Source organism: Condylura cristata, unplaced genomic scaffold (assembly GCF_000260355.1).
Source record: "Condylura cristata isolate star-nosed mole 26May11 unplaced genomic scaffold, ConCri1.0 scaffold00036, whole genome shotgun sequence".
Taxonomy (NCBI): domain Eukaryota; kingdom Metazoa; phylum Chordata; class Mammalia; order Eulipotyphla; family Talpidae; genus Condylura; species Condylura cristata.
The window spans coordinates 6,998,490-7,018,357 of record NW_004567137.1 but is presented as its reverse complement, the minus strand read 5'-3'; the positions used below and the strand labels follow the sequence as shown (position 1 = coordinate 7,018,357).

The 19,868-nt window shown below is 42.2% G+C and overlaps 1 protein-coding gene across 1 annotated transcript in view; it reads right to left on the bottom strand.

The window, feature by feature from the left end:
- The window catches only part of ABCC9 (ATP-binding cassette, sub-family C (CFTR/MRP), member 9), a 109,756-nt gene that overhangs the window by 53,676 nt on the left and 36,212 nt on the right, over positions 1-19,868 (bottom strand). The window contains exons 14-16 of the mRNA XM_012732915.1: positions 11,752-11,863; positions 7,744-7,851; positions 618-690 (exon numbers count right to left, since the gene is read on the bottom strand). Of these exons, the coding sequence (XP_012588369.1) occupies positions 618-690; positions 7,744-7,851; positions 11,752-11,863 (293 nt within the window). The remainder of the gene's footprint in view (positions 1-617; positions 691-7,743; positions 7,852-11,751; positions 11,864-19,868) is intronic.

Genomic DNA, 19,868 nt, shown 5'->3' with positions numbered 1-19,868 from the left:
TAAATCCTCTGATTTAGTTTTTGAACTTTATTATTCAATTCTTGCAGGAGGAAAAGGCAGGTCTGACAAAAATAGACCACTGTTCCTAGGATGACTTCTCTAAGGCCTCACTGTGATCACCGACCATCAGGCCCGGTCAAAAATGTTTCTACTATCTAGTCATTTTAAAACATGACTAAAAATAAAGATTACTTTTATTATAAATGAGATATATAAAGATTTATTATAAGAAGGCATACATTTACATTATATTATTTGCCTTAAATATCTTGAAAATTTCTTCAGTCTTCTTCCTCAGGGATAGAAAAATCATTTCTCCATTTATTTTTTAAGCCCTTTCTCAAAAAAAATTAGAAATCAACTACCCCCATTATTTAAATGGGACAAATCAACAAATAAAGTGGTACAGTCACTTGGCCATTAAGTAACCTGCCGAAAGGTCTGCACTGAATAGTCAAAGGCGAGCCTGTCCATCTGCCGTCATTTCCACAAGATCTCCATAGTGCAAACTAATATATGACACACCTTTAAGAAGCTTTTCTTGTTAGGCTCAATTATCTCGGAAATTTACAGATGTGACAATGAACAACTATGCCAATAAGTAATAAATGACTTACCAGTGGGAATTCGAATATCTATATTGGATAAGGTCGCTATCCCACTGCCCCATGAGAAGTACCCATTTGTGACCTGGAAAATAGGAACACAAGATGTTAAATTAGAAAGATATGTACGTAAGTGGTGTCAAGCTGCACTTCTAACTTAAAAGATTTCTTTTAAAGCACTGAAAGACAGACTGCAAGGTGGCACACACAGTGGTAAAAATTTCTAGTTTTGAGGACAGATGAAAAAGGAGTGGAATCTGAGTGAGTGGTATTGTGGGGAATGCTAACAATTACAATTTTCTCTGAAAATTTAGGATTATTGGGTCAATTATATGTGCACATTCTTGAAAAAGCACTATGTAAAATAGCTTCTAATATATTCCCTGCAATGATTATTTCATCACAGTTAGGCAGTTTCCAGAATCCTGGTGATGCAAAGTAAAGGAAATACCTACAAATCATTATAACAAAAATGATTCTATTCGTTGAGTAGGAAGATTCTGTGGTGGGTTTCTAAACTATGTGGATTTGTTGCTAATCACTGACCCTTAAAGAAATAGTGAAGAGAACAGAGAAAGGAAACAAAGAAATGAGGGAACACTGGTTAGTGGAACAAAGAGCAACCAGCCAAGACCACAAGACCAAGGGTCACTTCAAACATCTATTTGTGGTAACTGACTCTCAGTGGACAGTTCACTTACTAGTTACAAAAATGGAAAACAAAGAAGTAGAGCAAGTCCCAAGTATATGGAATGAAAAGACAGATGAGGAGGGGTGGGGTGCCTGAAGAATTAGAGGAACACAAAGAGAAAAACACTTTACCAATATTTTGTCTCAAAGGCACACATAATGGCACTGCTAAACATGTTACTGTTTTTAGGAATCTGATGACACAGATCGGTGGTATGTGAAATGTTGCTAATTCTATTGTTCTTAAAAACGAACAAATTAGGGCCCTTCCTGTGGGCACAGCATGTTAGGATGCACCACTGCAAGCCAGCCTCAGCATGAGTTCGATTCCCCAGCCCTGGAGGTGACCTGTGTGGCGCAGCAGACCTCTCCTGTCTCGCCTGCTGCTCCCCTCAGCAGTGTACTTCATCGATCTGCCTGTTCTACTCCCCACTCTGTCTTTGGTGAATCCTCTCACTGCCCCTGCACCTCTGGCTGTACCCCAGTTCTGTATGCATAAATAAAATAAATCTTTTAAAAAAATGAACAACTTAGTGAGGAAGTTGCTTGAAAGGATTAGATTTTCTTTTTCCATACAGGTTTCCTCTAGCTTGTAAAAGCCCTGGCATTTCGGTCACATCCAGCATGTAGAGGCATGTACAATTAGTCCCGGAAGGAGGGCAGTGCGGAAGGGTGAATTACTGATCACCTTACAAACACTGGCTGTGGGCGGGCTGTCAGGGTTGATGAAAACCACACACAGGTGTGACACATCCTCTCTGTTTCCCTGGAGCCTGCAGCCAGGGGAGTAAGTAAACCGTGGACAGCAGTAAGTAGAATACAAGACAGTCAGGGCCAACTAACCAACAGAGGGGAGACCCAGCCAGTGCAGTCAAAAATCAGAAAGAAAATTATTTACATCAGAGGCGAGTTTAAAGAAAAACAAACAACTTTTCAGAAGACAGAAGAGGTTTGTAGCTAGTGTTGGAAAACACAGTGCATTTCAATGAGGGCATTTTTAGGTAGAGTACTACAGAACAGGCCCAGGATCAGATTGTGGGGAACAATGAGTGGAGTTGGCTGGAGCTGAAGCATAGTGTAGGGCCCTGTGGCTAGTGACAAGCAGTGCTTGTGAGGCCGAGGAACCCCCTCCTCAGAGAGCCGATGAGGAGGCCATGGAGGCACAAACATAGTTTGGGATGCAGGCCACTATGGAACCGAGAGGTCCCAGGTGACCCTGCAGGGAACCGGGAGAGAAGAAAGAAGCTGCAGTTAAGAGGCTGAAGGAGAGAGGAGGTTGGGGGGGGGGTAGAGGAGAGGCAGGGCCCTGCAAGCTGTGGGTGGGGTGCTGAGGCAGTGAGGTTGGAGAGAGCACATCTGCTGTTAAGCCAGCTGGTGGGTGTGTCATTTTCTCCACAGTTCTCAGCTTCTGCTACAGGAGGCAAGAAGGTATGAGGGTGAACACTACTGGGGCAACAGGAAGGTTCTGAAGGAAGAAGCTCACAGTACTGGGGTTACACTGAGGCTCACAATGACAGGAGCCCAAGGGAGCTGCAGGGTCCCAGGAGAGCTGGTTTTAGAGGTGCAGCTTTTTCAGGGGTAGCCAGTTGTAGAAATACAGATTCAGGAATTCCTGGGTTTGGAAATCAGACAGTCTGTGCACTTCGAAGTTGCCAGCTCATCCATCTACTGAGGGAGAAAGATGGATCAGGAGACCAGCACCCACACCCTCAGTGGAGGCGGGGAGTGGTTGGGGTCCTCTGATAACAGGGAGCTGGGTGGGCAAAGCCAGAGCTGCCCAGGGAGACAGGTGTGAACACCACAGGGAAGAACCAGAAGGCGGCGCCACCTCCTAATCTGGGGCCACACAGAGTCAACAAGGGAACCACCTTCACAAGGGGCAGAAGGGGAGACTGCACTTGACTCATGGCTGCCCTTGTGCCTCCACCTCCAGGGCCCCCCCCCCCCACTTTAACAGAACAGTCTCACTTCTTCACTCTGAGGATTAAAATACTGGCTTCCCTCAGCCCAAATGCCCAAAAGTGGATGACTGGATTAAAAAGATGTGGTACATATATACAATGGAATATTACTCAGCAACCAAAGAAAAAGAAACACATGTCTTTTGCAGCATCTTGGATGGAGCTGGAAAAGATCATGCTTAGTGAGATAAGCCAGAAAGAGAAAGAAAAATACCGGATGGTTTCACTCTTAGCAGGAGTATAATGGACCAGGCGAGAAAATAATAAGAATAATGAACTGTCATACACCAGAGACATTTTGTGGGGGTGGAGTGAGGAATGGGATCAAAAATGGGGCAGGGGGGAGGGAAGTGCATGGGACTATGGTGATGGCACACGGGTGACTCTGTGATGGGAAACCCACGGGGACTACAATTGAGATAGAAAAAAAAAGTACAAAATGATGTAAAAATAAACTGTTATAAAAAAAAATACTGCCTTCCCTGACTGGCTGTTTGATCATGGTCTATCAGCTAACATGGAAATCTTTGCAAAGGCTCATCAACAGGTTGCTACAAAGATGTTACCATGAATGGGCTGTGACAGAGGGAAGAGAGTGGTGAACACCCATCACCAGGGCCAAGTCTAAAGCAGCATGGACTGCAGCTCAGCACTGAGGCAGGAGGAGCAAGTGAGCATGAAGCTCCAGCCCAGTGAGAACCCACAGGTGCTCAGGGTAATGGGGCATGTTTCATTCATGTAAGGAATGGAGGATGCACAGGCACAGTAGAGTGGGTTCCATCATGATGAGGCATCAGGGGCCAGGTAGAGCCGGGATAAGGGGAAGCACTGAATGAAAACAAACGAGCCAGACACACACACAAAGCCGTGTACTGCTTCATTCTATTCACACGAAATATCTAGACTAGGTTCTTTGTAGACAGAACGAAGTTTGGTGTGACCAGAGGGAAGAGGCCAGTGACTGCTTAGTGGGTAGGAGCCATCTTTTGGGGTTATGGGAAGGATTTGCAAGTAGATGTGGATGTTGAACAGTTTTGTGGATAGGCTAAACACCAGTGTCATGTGACTAGTTTTATATTGTGTGAACGCCCCTCAAAATGGAAAGGCAGAGCCTTCCACCCACCACCCTGTTTCTTTCTGGTGAAAATAAGTACAAATGCTGAATAAAATAGAATTTGTAAAAAGCTATAGAAGATAGAAGGAAATACCAAGTGAAATGTGAGGAGAACTACAAATTCACAGATGGAAATCCAGACCAGGGCCAAGATATTTTGCAAGAAGCACAACAGGGTGTAACTTAAGGACTTGTTCTAAGAGATGTCAGTGTTTATTAGAAAGTCATGATAATCAGAAAAGTGGAATATTCAACAAATATACCAGAGAACAAGCGAAGGCCAGCCCTCAGCCCAGGCTGATCCCTGATACAAATCCAGGACTTCACAGCAGAGCAGTGGTGACACTAACCAAGAACTGGGGCTGGGTGACCTGGTATCAATCATGTAACAATCACAAGCAGACCACAAGGCCTTAAAACCAATGTAGCACAGCAACTACCATTCCATTTTTGACCACACATTTTGCCACCAGAATTATTCAACACTGCTTTCCCAACTAAGTCACATCAATACTTCAACACAAGAATCAATTCTAAGTGGGAAAAATGAAAAGATGAGAGGTATAGCCTAAAAGGTTTAATAGCCATTACCTTTATGACTTCTGGCATGAAGAGTTTTCTTAAAGTAGATAAAAATTAAAGCATGAACTAGAAAGGAAAAGTCTAGTAGACAAGTCTATTAAGTAAGACGATACTGAAATTAAAAACTCCACAAAGGGAGTGAAAGTTAAACTATTGAGCAGGAGAAAAATTTTCTAACATATAGAACTGCCAAAGAACCAGTGTCCAGACTTTTTTTTAAAGGGAGAGTCAAAGAACGAGATGAGTCACAAAGAGGGACCCCAACATAAACAGTCAGACACATACACACACAGAGATGTTTCATCTCAGCAGAAACCACTGTCAATAGAAGACACACTGTACCTCCCCAGCAGAAACCACTGTCAATAGAAGACACACTGTACCTCCCCAGCAGAAACCACTGTCAATAGAAGACACACTGTACCTCCCAGCATGCCATATACATTTTGGCAAAATGTTGGAAGCACTGGGGAGAAGGTGGATCAAATAAACACCTGTCACTACTGGCACAGCCACTTGAGAAAGGCCTGCCCTTATCTGGGTCAGTGAAGGAAGCAACGACTCTGACTCTGAGGTTGCTTACAATAGCCCCAAGCTGGTAACAACCCAACCCAAAGTAGAACACATGTGCTTTTGCACCATGGAACGCCACATCACAGGGCGTGTGGGTGAGCAACATGGATGAATTCAACAGACAATGTTGAACTAAAGAGAAAAAACACATACTCATGCTTAAAGCTAAAGTAATTTTTGGGGGGGCCCTATATAGCCATGTATTATCAAGGAAATGGTGACTATAAAAATGATGACTGTGGCCCTCCCTGGTGGCGCAGCGGGTTAAGGCACAGCACTGAGAATCTAAAGCCGCTTCTGCATGAGTTCGATTCCCGCCTGCCCCGGGGGTGACCACATGGCGCGGCAGACCTCTCCTGGCCCGCCCGCTGCTCCCCTCAGCGGTGTGCTTCGTCGGTCTGCCTGTTCTGCTCCCCGCTCTGTCTCTGGTGAGGCCTCTCGCTGCCCCTGAGCCTCTGGCCTGTACCCCAGTTCTGTATGCACAAATAAATAAATCTTTAAAAAAAAAAAAATGATGACTGAGACTGTATCTCAGGGGAGGTATAAGGAAGAGCAGCAAATGTGTGCTTTGGGGGGCTTTTATTGGGGATGCAGGCTGTGCTCTTTACTTGGTGGTTGAGTAGGGGTTCATGTTTACATTCAATGGAATTCATACGGTTTATGTAGCACTCTGTCAGTATATTGTATTTCACACACACACACATACACACACAAGACTTCAAAAGGCAAGTGAGTTATTAATGATTAGGAAGTTCCCATTATGAAAAAAACATTAATTTGAACTTGAAGGTGAGTCTGAAATTGTAGCAGCCTCTCAGAAGGATAGCAGACTCTAGGCCATACTGATTTGGATGTTTTTCTGTTTTTTTTTTTTTTTTTTTTGATCAATTCTGGGAGAAAAATGATGATGATGACCTTTAAAAATTAAAATGGAAACAAATGAAGCACATAGATACGACAATTTTAGATTGTCAGTATACCAAACAGAATGTCATTTTAAATTTTGATCACTTTTTTTAAGTCACTGGTACTATAGTGTGGTTATCCAGGTTTATTTGAGAAATAAGAGTAAACACCCTTTCTAGTCCCTTATTCCTTACTTTTTCATAGCCAACCTGCACACTAACATTGCCTAGGGTACTAATAGTATTTGAAAAGGTGAGCCCAAGGTCATAGACATACAGGCAGGAAGGGGATAGGTCTATCTCTATCTACCCATCCACCCACCCATCCATCCATCTGCCTATCTATTTATCTATCTTGAAAGCTTTCTAGATGATTCTAATGCACAACTTAAGAATCACTAATCTCTTTAAAATTCACAGCTGACATAATCCTCAAAACAACCATCCCAAAATAGTATCCCTACTTCCAAATGGGCAAATTATGGCGCAGAGAGGAAATGATCTTTCTAGAAGTCACACAGCAGATGAATGGCAGTGGTGAGACAAGCACTCCCCTATCACATACACCATTGCCCCAATTTCTAAGCAGACTGAGGGACAGGTATTACATCAAGAAATATGAGGAAAGGGAAGAATTCCATGTAGCCCGTGGCTCTGCTCTCCATCCCACTGAGACTCCTCCCACTGGCCAGGCTGGAAGTGCAGGGAGCTGGGCGGTCCAGAGCAGCAGCTGCAGCTACCTTCTTAAAAAGCTAGTTTCCAGGGCTCTTGGAGCACTGAGCCTTGAAGCCCACTGCTCCATGTCTGTTCCAGTCGGTGCATGGCACAGACCCCTCCCTGGATTTATGCCAATGGTCAGTCACACCCTGGTGTCCCCTGGTAGTCCTCTCCCCTTCAGCACCCAGGACTGGAAGAATAAACAGCAATGCAGACAAGATGGGTGAATGCAAGGAACCAGGTTGAAGACACGACTCTAATTTGTTTCCTTACAAATTGATTTATAACATTGGTGTTCTCCATAAATCTATTTGCTTGGTAGATGGATGTAAGAGAACAGAAGAAATATGTTCAATGTTAGCTTCTAATGATGATTCCCAAGAAGGCTCCTCTTCCTGCTAGGAAGAGAAGAAGCTGTTGCAGTGAAACTGGCTTGGAGGTGAGAATAACCTCACCCGAATATGTATTTCTAATGTGAGGATTAGTAATCACTGTCAAGAGATTTTAAAGAATCAATCATGGACATTTCTGCAGAAATTCACTATAAATAGTAACAAGTATTTTAACTCGTGTGAGAACACAGGAAGTGAGATAACCTTTATTGCAATGTCCTCTGTCTCCACAGGACGCAGGCGCCGTGTGGATTGCTCGTAGCTGTCCAGGTGATATCGCCCAGGCTGTTTCCTGTTTATAGTTTTCGGCTGCTGCACCCCAAACAGAAAAGAACACAAGTTGAAGTTTTACAGACTTCTCATTTCTACTTCTCACTTAAATACCCAAAAAATAAACCAGTGAAGTGAAAGGCCTATTTTCATTATTTCAATGTCTTCTGAAAAGCTAGCAAATGGTAATCAAATGTACTAAGCTAATCTTTTTCGCAAGCTGAAGATGTAATACTTGCAAATGATGGACACTAATGGATCGAGTCCAAAAGTAGGTTTTGGATATTCTTTCTCCATTTGTATAGATGAATATTCTTAGGCAATAAAAAAATGGGTCATGTTGAAAATCAAGCAGCCTAACTCAGGTTAAAGTAGAGTCTACTTTTTAAGTCACTGAGCTTTGTGAGTATCTCCACATATTTTGATCCCTTTAGAAGCATGCTACCCTCTTATCACTTGGGGATCCATTTGGGAGTGAGAAAAATATGGAGACCTACAGTTTTTTCTGCACAGCTTTTCATAAGGAGATCCATAAGCAATGTAGAATGATACAGTCTCCCCTAAATGGCAAGGGCTGTTTCTAGTCAGTCCTAAGGCTTCCATTACAAAGACAATGTAGGCTGGGGTTTGCTAATCTTCGAGACATAAAGTCAACTAAGATTAAGTCATAACTAGAAATTTGTTATTCTCTAATTCTGACTGTAATTTCGCATAGACACAAAGGACTAAAGAGAAAGTAAAAAAATTCAGCTTTGTGAACCTCTGTTTAGTAAAATTTATAAGCTCAAAATGTGCCTCAGGGGTCAAATGAGCAAGTATTTCGACATAAACATCTGTCTTATTTAAATGTATTATACATCCTATGAAGCCAAAATATTAATACACTTCAAAACTTAAATTTATTGGCATCATACAACTTTGTTTGGTCTAGAATTGCAGGTTTAGCTTTTTTAAAAAATTCATGGACTTCCACTATGGGAATGAAGAATATTCTGGAACAATCAGTAATTTAATCCAAATGAGATATGGCTCTTCCAATATCCATCAATAGTGTATCACCAGAACATCAAGCTGCCAAATAGCAATTGCCGCGCAAGTCAATACACAGACTAAAAAGTCACTGAGCAGAACTAGTTCTAGCACATAGAAAATACCTAATGCGTTTTTAAATTAAGAAGGAAACAGAAGGCTCATGAAATTTTGTGTTTTGACTTTCTCTGCAGAGTCCTCCCAAATGACCCCTGGCAGTCATGAGATGTGGTAGAAAATAGCTACCCTTTTAGCTAAGCATAGTTTCTGCTCAGGGCAGGTGTACACCTACACAGAAACGCTCCATCTTCTAGAGTCTTCAATGCTGCACTAGTATTGCCCCCAGAGATCCAAAAGGAATGACTTCATATTCTTCACAAAACTAAGGAGAGGGTGGGAGGAGGACATGTGTTGACAGACATTTGAATTGGAGTTTCCCAGATGTAATTTGAAGAGACTTTGGCTCTAGAATGTCACTAATTCTCCCTGGAAAAGCTGCAGCCAAAACCACTTAGCTCTCAGTTTGTACAGAATACATAGCATCTGAAGTGCTTGCAAGAAGGAGTTTACATTTCCATTTCAAATACAGCTTTATTTTTTTTAAACTCCCATTTTTAAAAGGTTGTCATTTGTGGTTCAGACCCTCAGCAGTGATGAATGACCCTGGAGGACATCAGAAGTCCAGTCTGGTTCCAATAACCCTCAAGATATTGGATGCATTTGAGGGGCATTCTTTTTCCTTTCAAAAACCTTTCTTTGGTTCAATTTTTCTTCTATCCCTCCTCTCATACCAAAGATTTTTCTGATTTCCCTCACTCCACAGACTGGTCCTGCTCCATCCCTTTTCCTGAGGTCATCTCTCTCCGCTCATCCCCACATCTCTCAGAGATGATCTACTGAGTTCTTTGGAGTGTCTGATGGTCCAAGGCTGGTTCTAATTAAATGCCTGACTTTCCTGCTGCCTCACAGGGCAGACACTCTTTCATTTGTCCTTGTCTGGGGGGGGGGGTCCCCTGTCACACACTAGCAGACAAGCATTTGGAGACATCTTTACTCAGTATCTGCATATGCCTGCATGTAGCTCCTCCTCAAACAAAAGTGCTCATCTTAACTATTTTTAGTTTTAAACATGATCTATTGAAAACTTAATAGGAATTGACTTTCTGGGAAAGGCTTTCCCAGCCTCAATCACCTCCATTTAGGGCAATCTTATTTGGTTACATGGATGGTAAATATATATATATATAATTGTAATATGGATAACTAATGATTTGATATGGCTCATTTCAGAAAAACTTCTTTCATCTTTACTGTTATAGAATAAACATATTCAATTGAGAGACTTTCTTCAGAGTTTTTTAGATACACCTTTCAAGAAAGTGGTATAATCCTGTACCACTGATTTAAATATTATCTAATCACTAATGGCTCAAGTTTGCATCTTCAGTGCTGACTGGACTTCTGAAAATTAGCAGGTATAATAACACACCTTGACTCCACCTTAATACCAGCCTTATTTCAGTTCATGCCTTCACCACTAACTATCCAGCAGTTAGGCCAATTACCTAGGATTCATCTTGGAGTCCTCTCTAAGTCACCCTCTCCAATCAACTACTAACTAGCAGGTCTTTCTGAACTAGAGCATGTTCACCAAGTTTGCTGACTTTAAATAAAGTTTTATTTAACCCACATTTTAAAACCCTCCAGATGTCTTCTATTGCAGGTCAGCAAAATCCATTATCTTTCCCTGGTCTACAACACACTTGTCTTGTCTTGCTTTAGCTTCCTTCTTTACTCCATTTCAACCATCATACATCTGGCTCCTCAAATACACCAAAGTGATCCCCACCTCGGAGTCTTTGCACCTGTTAATTCTCTGCCTCTACTCAGAGCAGGTGTCTACATGTCATTCAGGTCTCAGCTCAAATGCTGGCATTTCCAAGAGGACTTTCTGGGGAACAGACACACTGCTTCCAGATAACTGTTTAATGCTATTTTTTGTTTTATTCCCATGGCAATTTTCTATCATGTAACTCTTGCATCACGAAAGCAAACTCCATGACAAGAGATCTTGCCTCCTTTGTTTGCAGCCATATTGCTGGCTTGTCACAAAGAGCAGGCAATACATATGACAACAAGGCAAAATCAGAAATACATGTTACATGACATGTGACACAGCACAAGCTAATGCTGACTGTGTTTCTGGGCTTGATGTAAATACTGAGTAGTAATATTTGTTAATGAATGAATAAATTGGGTTATGGGTGATGAGTCGGGTTTTAATTCTGGCTCTGCCACTTTCTACTAATCTGTTGACTTTATTCAAGTCATAGAGCATCCTATTCATCTGGAAAATATAGGTGATGTAATGTATTAACTGAGTCAAAAACACAATGCATCAACAAGCACTTGTAAGACTAAAGTGCAGTATAGCTAAAAGGTATTAGAAGACTAGGATACAGGATTTGTTAGCTTATTTTATACTTTTACAAAAAGCCTGGGGGGAGGCCCCCTTAATCTTCCTCAGAATTAAACATGTTTTTCCCTTTGGGGTAACTTACTGATGTAAAGACAAGCTTAGCCTTTGTTTATTGATTTGAGACTTGAGAGGTTTGTCATAGGAACAGGTGGGAGTTTTTCTTCATATATGTTGTAAGTACAACTTAGAATTGTTTAAATTGCATCATTTCACTTTGTTATTAGAAAACAGTATGATCAGACCCAGATCCTACCTTTAGAGATTCCTCAGAGGTACTTGGGTATCTATTATTTTAATTTTTATTTTATGGCTGTAACAATGCTTCTGTTGGCTTGCCATGCTGTTCCTGATTTAGAGGACAGGACCTCCCCCTTCAGCTGCCACCCCACCAGAACCACCCAGTTACCGCTTCCAGAAGGAGGAAAAGCACTCACCAGGCCTGTGTGCTTCTTGCACGACTCAAAAGGGAGAGCTGAGCCTTCGGCAGCACGCCAGCTGTCGTCACCAATCTCATCACTCAGGAGAAACTCATTTAGTTTTTGAACACTGCAAAAAGTCAAGCAACAGCAGAAGGGTTAAAACAAACAAAAACTATGGCTGGTGAATATCTACCCAAAGAAACAAACCTTTCCTCTCTCAATTCAGGTTGAACAAGACTCCCTGAGGGTCCCTTGTTGAGATCAATGGCAACCTCAGCTAAGGTAGACAAGCATCCTAAACAGACTGATGGCTTCCCGGGACGTGGGACTTCCTAGAGCTAGAGCTAGAAAAACTTTAGGGAAGCCAGAATAAAAAGGTTGAAACTAACTTTTTCCCACCACCCCTACCCCCCTGTTTTATGTCCCTGCAAGGATATTTCCATTCCACAGCACTGAGGGAAGGAATTCACAAAGGGGATGGTCTCCAATAGTGATACTAAAGAGGGCAACCCTTTTGTTATTCTAATGTCACAGATGAGGGTGGCCAGCACAGACATGCTCAGTGGCCTGCCTGAAAGCCTTCAGAGAAGACCCTTGAGTTCCTTACTACTAAATGTGCTGGCTAAAGATCAGCAGCATCAGCACCTCTTGGGAGCTTATTGGCATCAGAAAAGCCTCACGTGCTACCCAAGACCTTCTGGGATGAAATATGCACTTGATGAGAGGCCAGGATGTGTGAGAAGCACATCAACGGCGTCTGCACACGCCCTCCCCACAGGCTCCCCAGCTGGGAGCAGGCTCTCCGGCCTCCTGCTTCTATTCCAGGTCCTTCACAGCTGTGTCTTGGGATCAGGAGCAAAGGGAAAGCGGCCAAGAAACAGCAACATGACTGAGAACATTCCCCTATAAATAAAAGAACATACTGGAGAAAGTGCTGTGTGGTCATGAAGGGACAAAGAGCTCCTTTTCGCTTGCTAGTGTGCCCAAGTGGACAAACAGCTCAGTCTGCACAGCATCAACCACCGAGCAGATACAGATGTTGGTAGGACACCAGAAAATAAGGTAGGTGAAGCAAAAGCTTTCTTTTTCCCTATCTGAACTGGTAGTCAAGTTAAATGTGCCCCAATAGGTTTGCCTGTTTTAGTTCTGTGACAGAACTAAAACGAAGAGAAGTACATTGAAGTCAGTCTGTTGTCCATGACCTTCAAGCCCATAGCCTTGTCTGCCATAGAAAATGCCCTTTTCCCATGGTAAACATAAGGGAAGCTAAACCTTCAGGGTGGTCTATTAACGTCCAAGCACATTTAGAGGAAAATAGAGGAAACATTTATGAAAGAAAAACTTTGACTGAATTATATTCCATTGTTTGTTTAGGCCATGTCCCTCACTTCGGGTCTTTAGGATAATATACAGAATTTGTGCTGCTTATTCTATGTTTAATTTTTTATGTTTTCTAGAAAGGTTACCTCAGGATTCTGGATTCTTAACTCACAAATATATAAACATTGGGACAGGATGGATGAAACTGAAAGACACACTTACAAGCCCACAAATGCATATATAACTGGATCATGCCATTTACCTGAGGCACCCAGAATAGTCAAGTTCATAGAGGCAGAAAGTAGTGGTAGCCGGGAGGTGAGTATTTGGGGGAGCACTGTTTAGCTTATAGTTTCAACTAGGGATGATGAGAAAGTTTGGGAGATGAAAAGAGGCCACAGTTGCCCAATGAGTTGAATGAACTTGATGCCACTGACCTGTACACTTAAAATGGCTTACACAAGTACATTTTATGGTATGTATATCTTACTCAGTTAAAAAAATTTCAGAACCAAAAGAAAAAAGGAGGGAGGGCTATGGCTTGTGTCTTTGTCAGCAAAGCCTGACCCCATAGGCTTGAGTGACAGGCATGGAAGTGCCAAGACCTGAAACTATGAAATATAGGCAAAAACTCCATGAAATTCAGAAACATCTTTAAAGACTCACTCCTCCTCTCCCCAAAGCAAAGAAAGTTAAGGAAAATATAAACAGTTGGGGCTACATCAAACCAAAAAGCTTCTGCATAGCAAAAGAAAATAACCAATAACACCCAACTGATTGGGAGAAATTATTTTTACTCCATAAAACTGATAATGGACTGATCACCAAGATCTGCAAAGAACTTATATAACTCAACAAAAACAAGCAACCCTGTCAAACAGTGTGCAGAAGAGCTAAAGACCTTTCTCCAAAGAGGAAATGCAAATAGTCATCAGCCATATGAAAAAATGTTTAATATCACTTCTGAGTAAATGTAAATTAAAACCAGAATGAGATACCACCTCACACCTGTAAGAATGGCCCATATCAAGATGACTGGCAACAGCAAATGATGGTGGGGATGGAAAGAAAAAGGAACTCTCCTACACTGCTGGTGGGAGTGCAAACTGGTCTAATCACTATGGAAAGCTGTGTGGACTTTCCTCAGACTACTAAACATGGAGCTACCATATGACCCAGAAATTCCACTCCTAGAAATCTACCCTGAGGACACAAAATATTAACTTGAAAGGAAACCTACACTCCGATGTGTACTACAGCACAATTTGCAATAGCTAAGAAGCTAAGATGTGGAAACAACCTGAATGGCCCAGACAGATGACTGGAAGATTTTGTCTATACACACACTGGAATACCATTCAGCAATCAAAAAAGGTAAACTAATGTCATTGGCAGCAATGTGGATGGAGCTGGACGGGATTATGCTCAGGGAAATGGCTAAAAGGAAAAAGAAAAATATTGAGTGGTTTCACTTATAGGAGGACCAAATAAGGAATGGGGGGGGGGGAGGGCGAAAAGGACAGAACTAGTAGGTTAACTATAAACTGGAGACATTCAGCATTGGATAGGGGTGAGTAAAACAGGAAGGGCACAGGAGATTATGGTAATTGTTCGCTGGTGACTTGGTGATGGAAATTTTAAGGGAACTACACCTGAGAAGTCAAACGTTGTATAAAAAAGAACAATAATTTAAATATGTGTATAATAAATATTTAATAAATAAATAAAATGGCGTCTCATTCCTTGTAAGCAGCAATAACTCCTCTTTCCCTATCTTAGCTCTCAATGGTCATTCTGCTCCTGATTTGAAGAGTAGACTCGAAGGAGCACAGCTTTCCCTAAGGAACACCTCTGAAACCACCTCCCTGGCCTCTGTGCACAAGGGAATAAGGGGCAGGTCATTTTGTAAAGCTCTCTCCAGCTCCCAGCACATTATAAATGTTTTCTGAATAAATCCAAGAACCTGTGATTCAGACGCCAAAGTAAATTCTCCATGTCACTTTGTAGTACATGCAAAAAAAAATTCTTATTCTCTTGTGGAATTAATGTATCCTGTTCTTGCTGAACCACAAGAAGCTGATGTCCTTGAGCATAACTGAGAACTTTCTTCCCCCTTCTAGTCTTGACAAACATTACAGGACCCCAATACTAGCCCTTCCCTCGCCCCGTCCCAATCATTCTGGGTTCTCTGGATGAAGGCCCCTTGCACTCCATTTTGTCAATTTATTTATTTTTGTCTGTCTGTCTCTTCCACAAGACTGAGAACTCTTGAAAAGCAAAGAGTCTCCTCTTCAGAATCTAGCCCAATCCCAAAAATCTAACATAGTAATTCCTCAAGGAACATCCAGTGAATGACTATATGGTTAATAGAAAAAACATTTTCTGTTCAGAAATCACATAGGCAAAAAGAACTGTGGTTTAAAATGCATGAATCCTCACCAAGGATGAGGTAATTCCCAACATGCTGACAGGGCTAGCAAGTAAGCATGCACATCTGCCATGAGACAATCTGTTCCTTAAGGTGACAAGTGGTGCCCCTTTTACTTCTGGCAGCATTGCAGCCTCCCCAAGGTGATCAGGATTTTACCCTCCACCTTCATCAGTCTTCCTCTCATGACATGCGATGATTCAGTGCCCTGAATTTATTGAGAGGTGGCTGCAGTTTACTCACCTTCCCCCTCCCCTCCATGCGCTGCCCACTCAGATACAGATCTGACTTTTTCCCCTTTCCTTCAACTGGCCAACTTCCACTTCTCCTTCAAGAGCCTTTGAAAGAGTCATCACCTCTTTCCTGCCTTCACTGGCCAGAATGCCTTTTCTCCTGACAAGCAATCATTATCTCTAGCGCTGGCACTCTCTGGGATCGCTGCTGCAACACAGTTGTTTTCCCATCCTGGCCTCTGCAACTGGAGAGTGGACTCCCTGTGGCTTTCCCTCTGCCCTTCATCTTTACACTTGTAACACCCAGTCATGCACCTTGGGTGTCAGTAGACCTATGTCCACCCCAGGAAGAGATCTCTCTGGAGCTGGAGTGGAGATTAGTAAAACAGTGGTCAGGGAACGAAATGGAAGTTTGTGAAAAGACCTAAAATATTTAGCTGTGTGCTGGACACTTCACACATTTATCTCGCCAAATTCCTTCCATCACCATAAAGAGGAGCTATGGACTGTGCCCCTCAACATTACAAGTGGGGCAGCCAAGTTGCAGAGGCATAAACTGAGGTTGAGGTGAACAATGAGAAATCCAGGGCCAGATCTGAACATGAGACAGTCTCACAGCAACAATTCTGCACTGCCGCCCCTCAAGGACAGAGTTCCCCGTCTTATTAGTTCCCTGTTTATGTGACTGAAAAAGTATCAGTGATTTTAGTTACACATTTTTACTGCTCAAGTTCACACGCTTGAGTAGCTGGGACTGGTGCTATGACCACCAGGATAATAACTGATGGAGCAGTTGGCCTGCTGGTCTCAGAAGAACTAGAAGTTTCATACACAACCCCAATGCAAGCCTGCTCGTGACAAACAGCAGTCACAATTTATTTGACTGAAGGGAACTGTAGCAGACCAGCCAAGCCTACATTCCTTGGGGAGCAACAGGAGAGAGAAGAGCTCTTTTCCAACAAGTAAAGGGATTCGATTTACACATTTTTCTCTTGGCAAATAACATCTTTGGACATAGATACTGCATTAGACATCAAATACCAGAAACCTACACTCAAATTCTTTATAAAGGATAGAACATTATCAACTTATACTTTCCTCCAGAAAAGCAAAACACATAACTGATTTTCTTACAAATAAAGCAAAATGGAGAAGGCATCATCTGAAAAATATCTATTATTCTAGTGTTTTAACATGATAGATGGTTGTGGTTTTCCACACAGACTGGAGCACGTCATCGTAAAATGCCAAGAAAACTCGAGTGGTGTGCAAAGATAACCTGAACAGTAACATCCTCTTTCCTTCACCTGTGCGCCTACGTGTTCTCCCACTAACTACCACGTGAGACAATCTGGGCTAAAATAAGCACTTTTTTTTCAGGTTGTGTTATTGCTTTTCTTTTTTGAACGTCATTGTTCAATGTCTGATTTCTCTGCTCAGGTATAGTCTCCCACCACCACATCGCCCATGCACCCCCTTGCACCCACTCCACCCCCCGCTGTAACTCCCGGGTCACAATTTGCCTACAAGGTTTTTTTTTTCCCCTGACCCTTTTTCTAGTTTCCCCATATTCCTCCTATAAAATGAAACCACTGATATTTTTCTTTTTCCTTCTGACATTTCACCAAGCATCATCCCTTCCAGTTCCATCTATGCTATTGCAAATGGCATGTGCTTATCTTTTTTGATCACTGAGGAGTATTCCACTGTGTGTATCACATTTTTTTGATTCATTCATGGGCAGTTAGGCTGTCTCCATATCTTAGCTGTTATAGTGCTGCAGTAAACATAGGGGTGCAGGTATCTTTTGCATTAATGTTTTTGTATCCCTTGGGTAGATTCCTAGAAGTGGAATTACTGGGTCATATGGAAACTCCATTTTTAGTAATTTGAGAAACCTCCACACAGCTTTCCATGTATGGACCAATCTCCACTCCTACCAGCAGTGGGAGTGGTCTCCTTTTTCTCTGTTTTATCTATGCCAACATGTGTTGTTGACAGACTTCTTGCTATGTGCCAATCTAGCTTGTGTGAGATGGTATCTCATTCTGGTCTTGATTTGAATTTTCCTGATAAGTGATATTGAACATTTTTTCATATACCTATTGGCCATTTGCATTTCTTCTTTGCAGAAGTGTCTTTTTAGCTTTTCTGCTCATTTTTTTTTCAAAGATACATTTATTTGTGCATACAGAACTGGGGTACAAGCCAGAGGTGCAGGGGTGGTGAGAGGCTTCACCAGAGACAGAGTGGGGTGCAGAACAGGCAGATCGATGAAGTACACTGCTGAGGGGAGCAGCGGGCGGGTCAGGAGAGGTCTGCCACGCCATGTGGATCTCCTCCAGGGAAGGCGGGAATCGAACTCATGCGGAAGTGGCTTTAGCTTGTGCAGTGCTTTAACCCGCTGCGCCACCAGGGAGGGCCCTCTGCTCATTTTTAACTGGGTTATTTGCCTTGTTTTTGTTGAGTCTTGTGAGTTCTTTGTAGATATTGGTGATCAGTTCCTTATCATTTGTATAGAGTGCAAATAATTTCTCACAATCAGTAGTGCCTTCTCATTTTGGTTATTGTCTCTTTTGCTGTACAGAGCTTTTTAGTTTGATGTAGTCCCAGATGTTTATCTTTTCCTTTATTTTCTTTGCTTCTTATAGAAGCAAAGAAGCAAAGTTGTCAATAAAGATGTGTCTGAGGTGTATGTTATAGGGTGTTTTGCCTGTTTTCATCTATGCATTTTAAGGTGTCAGGTCCTACATTCAAGTCTTTTATCCATTTTCAGCTGGTTTTTATGTATGATGTGAGATAGTAGTCTGGTTTCATTATTTTGCATGTAGCAGTCCAGTTTTCCCAGTGCGATTTATTGAAGAGACTATCCTTGTTCCATTGCATCAAAATAAGCATTTTTAAAAGAAAGCCTAGAACGTTCCTCTAGCAGAAAATTTTATATGGCATGGAATTTTCCTACAGTAGAGAAGGTTATGAATACCTTCCAAGCCCAGGCAGCACAAGTTTGGAAATAGCCTAATCCTCCAAACTTCCGAATGCATTTAAGAGTGCAGTGAAGAGCCCGTGAAGACCAGAGTCAAGAGGAGGCTACAAAAGCAGCTGAACCATCTCCAATTATAAACAGGCCACTCAACCCTCTGTGGGCCAGCTGGCAAAAGAGACTAGTCACAGGTTCCCAGACACAGAAGAAAATGCCAAACCTAGTTGTCCTGGGAAACACTCACACAGAGTTTACAGAACCAGCCTGTGGTGGGAAAAAGGTCTGGCCTTCTTGGTTGACCAGTCATCTATGAATTTCATCCACTGAAATTCACATTCTAGAAGTGTGTTTTCATAAGCTGATTCTAGCTGACCAATGGCTAGGGAAATCTGGAGCTCAGCCCTGCCAAGAGGCTGGTCTTTATCAAAATGGCAAACGCCTGCTTCCTGGGATGCCAGGAAAAGAGTACTATGCAGAAATATATGGGCAAAGTGACCCATCCTCAACTTTACTTGGAATTACTATAGCAGCACAGCTATAGTGTGGACTTGGGGAACTCCCCTATGCTTTCAACACTTTTTCATTTTTCAACTGAGGTCTTTTTGATGCTTGGTGATCTGAGTTCCTTCAGCATTATCTTTCACAAGTGATTCTACTTCTTTCTATCTCTACTTGTGGCACAGAGTCGAAGTCCAATTAAAAGTATAACAAGCAGAGGGACAGCTACTAAATGGAGTCAATGAAAATAAGGACCAAAATAGCAGAGTTTGGCCATTTCTCAATTTTATTGTTTGCAGGAGCGTCTCTTCCCAGTGCACTGCCTAATTTGGAAGTGGCGCTACAAAAATCAGGCAGTGATCTGCACAAGTGTTTCAGGAGCAGAATAACAAGAAAAGAAATGAAGGCAATGAGGTCAGAGGGCTCAAGCTTTTAATGCCAACAGCTCCAGAACCAGTTGCTGACAAAGCAGCTTATTGGACAGGATGGTATTGCTGTCACTGACCTGAACCCAGTTAATAATAAGACCGTGTCTACGAACGATAATGTTACGTGGTATTAAGCCTGAGTTATGCCAATATAAACCACTGCTGCAAGCTGGAGAGAGCACTGTGAATATTAAAAGCTAGTTTTCTTAGCCACACATGGACATGGGGGAAATGATCTCATT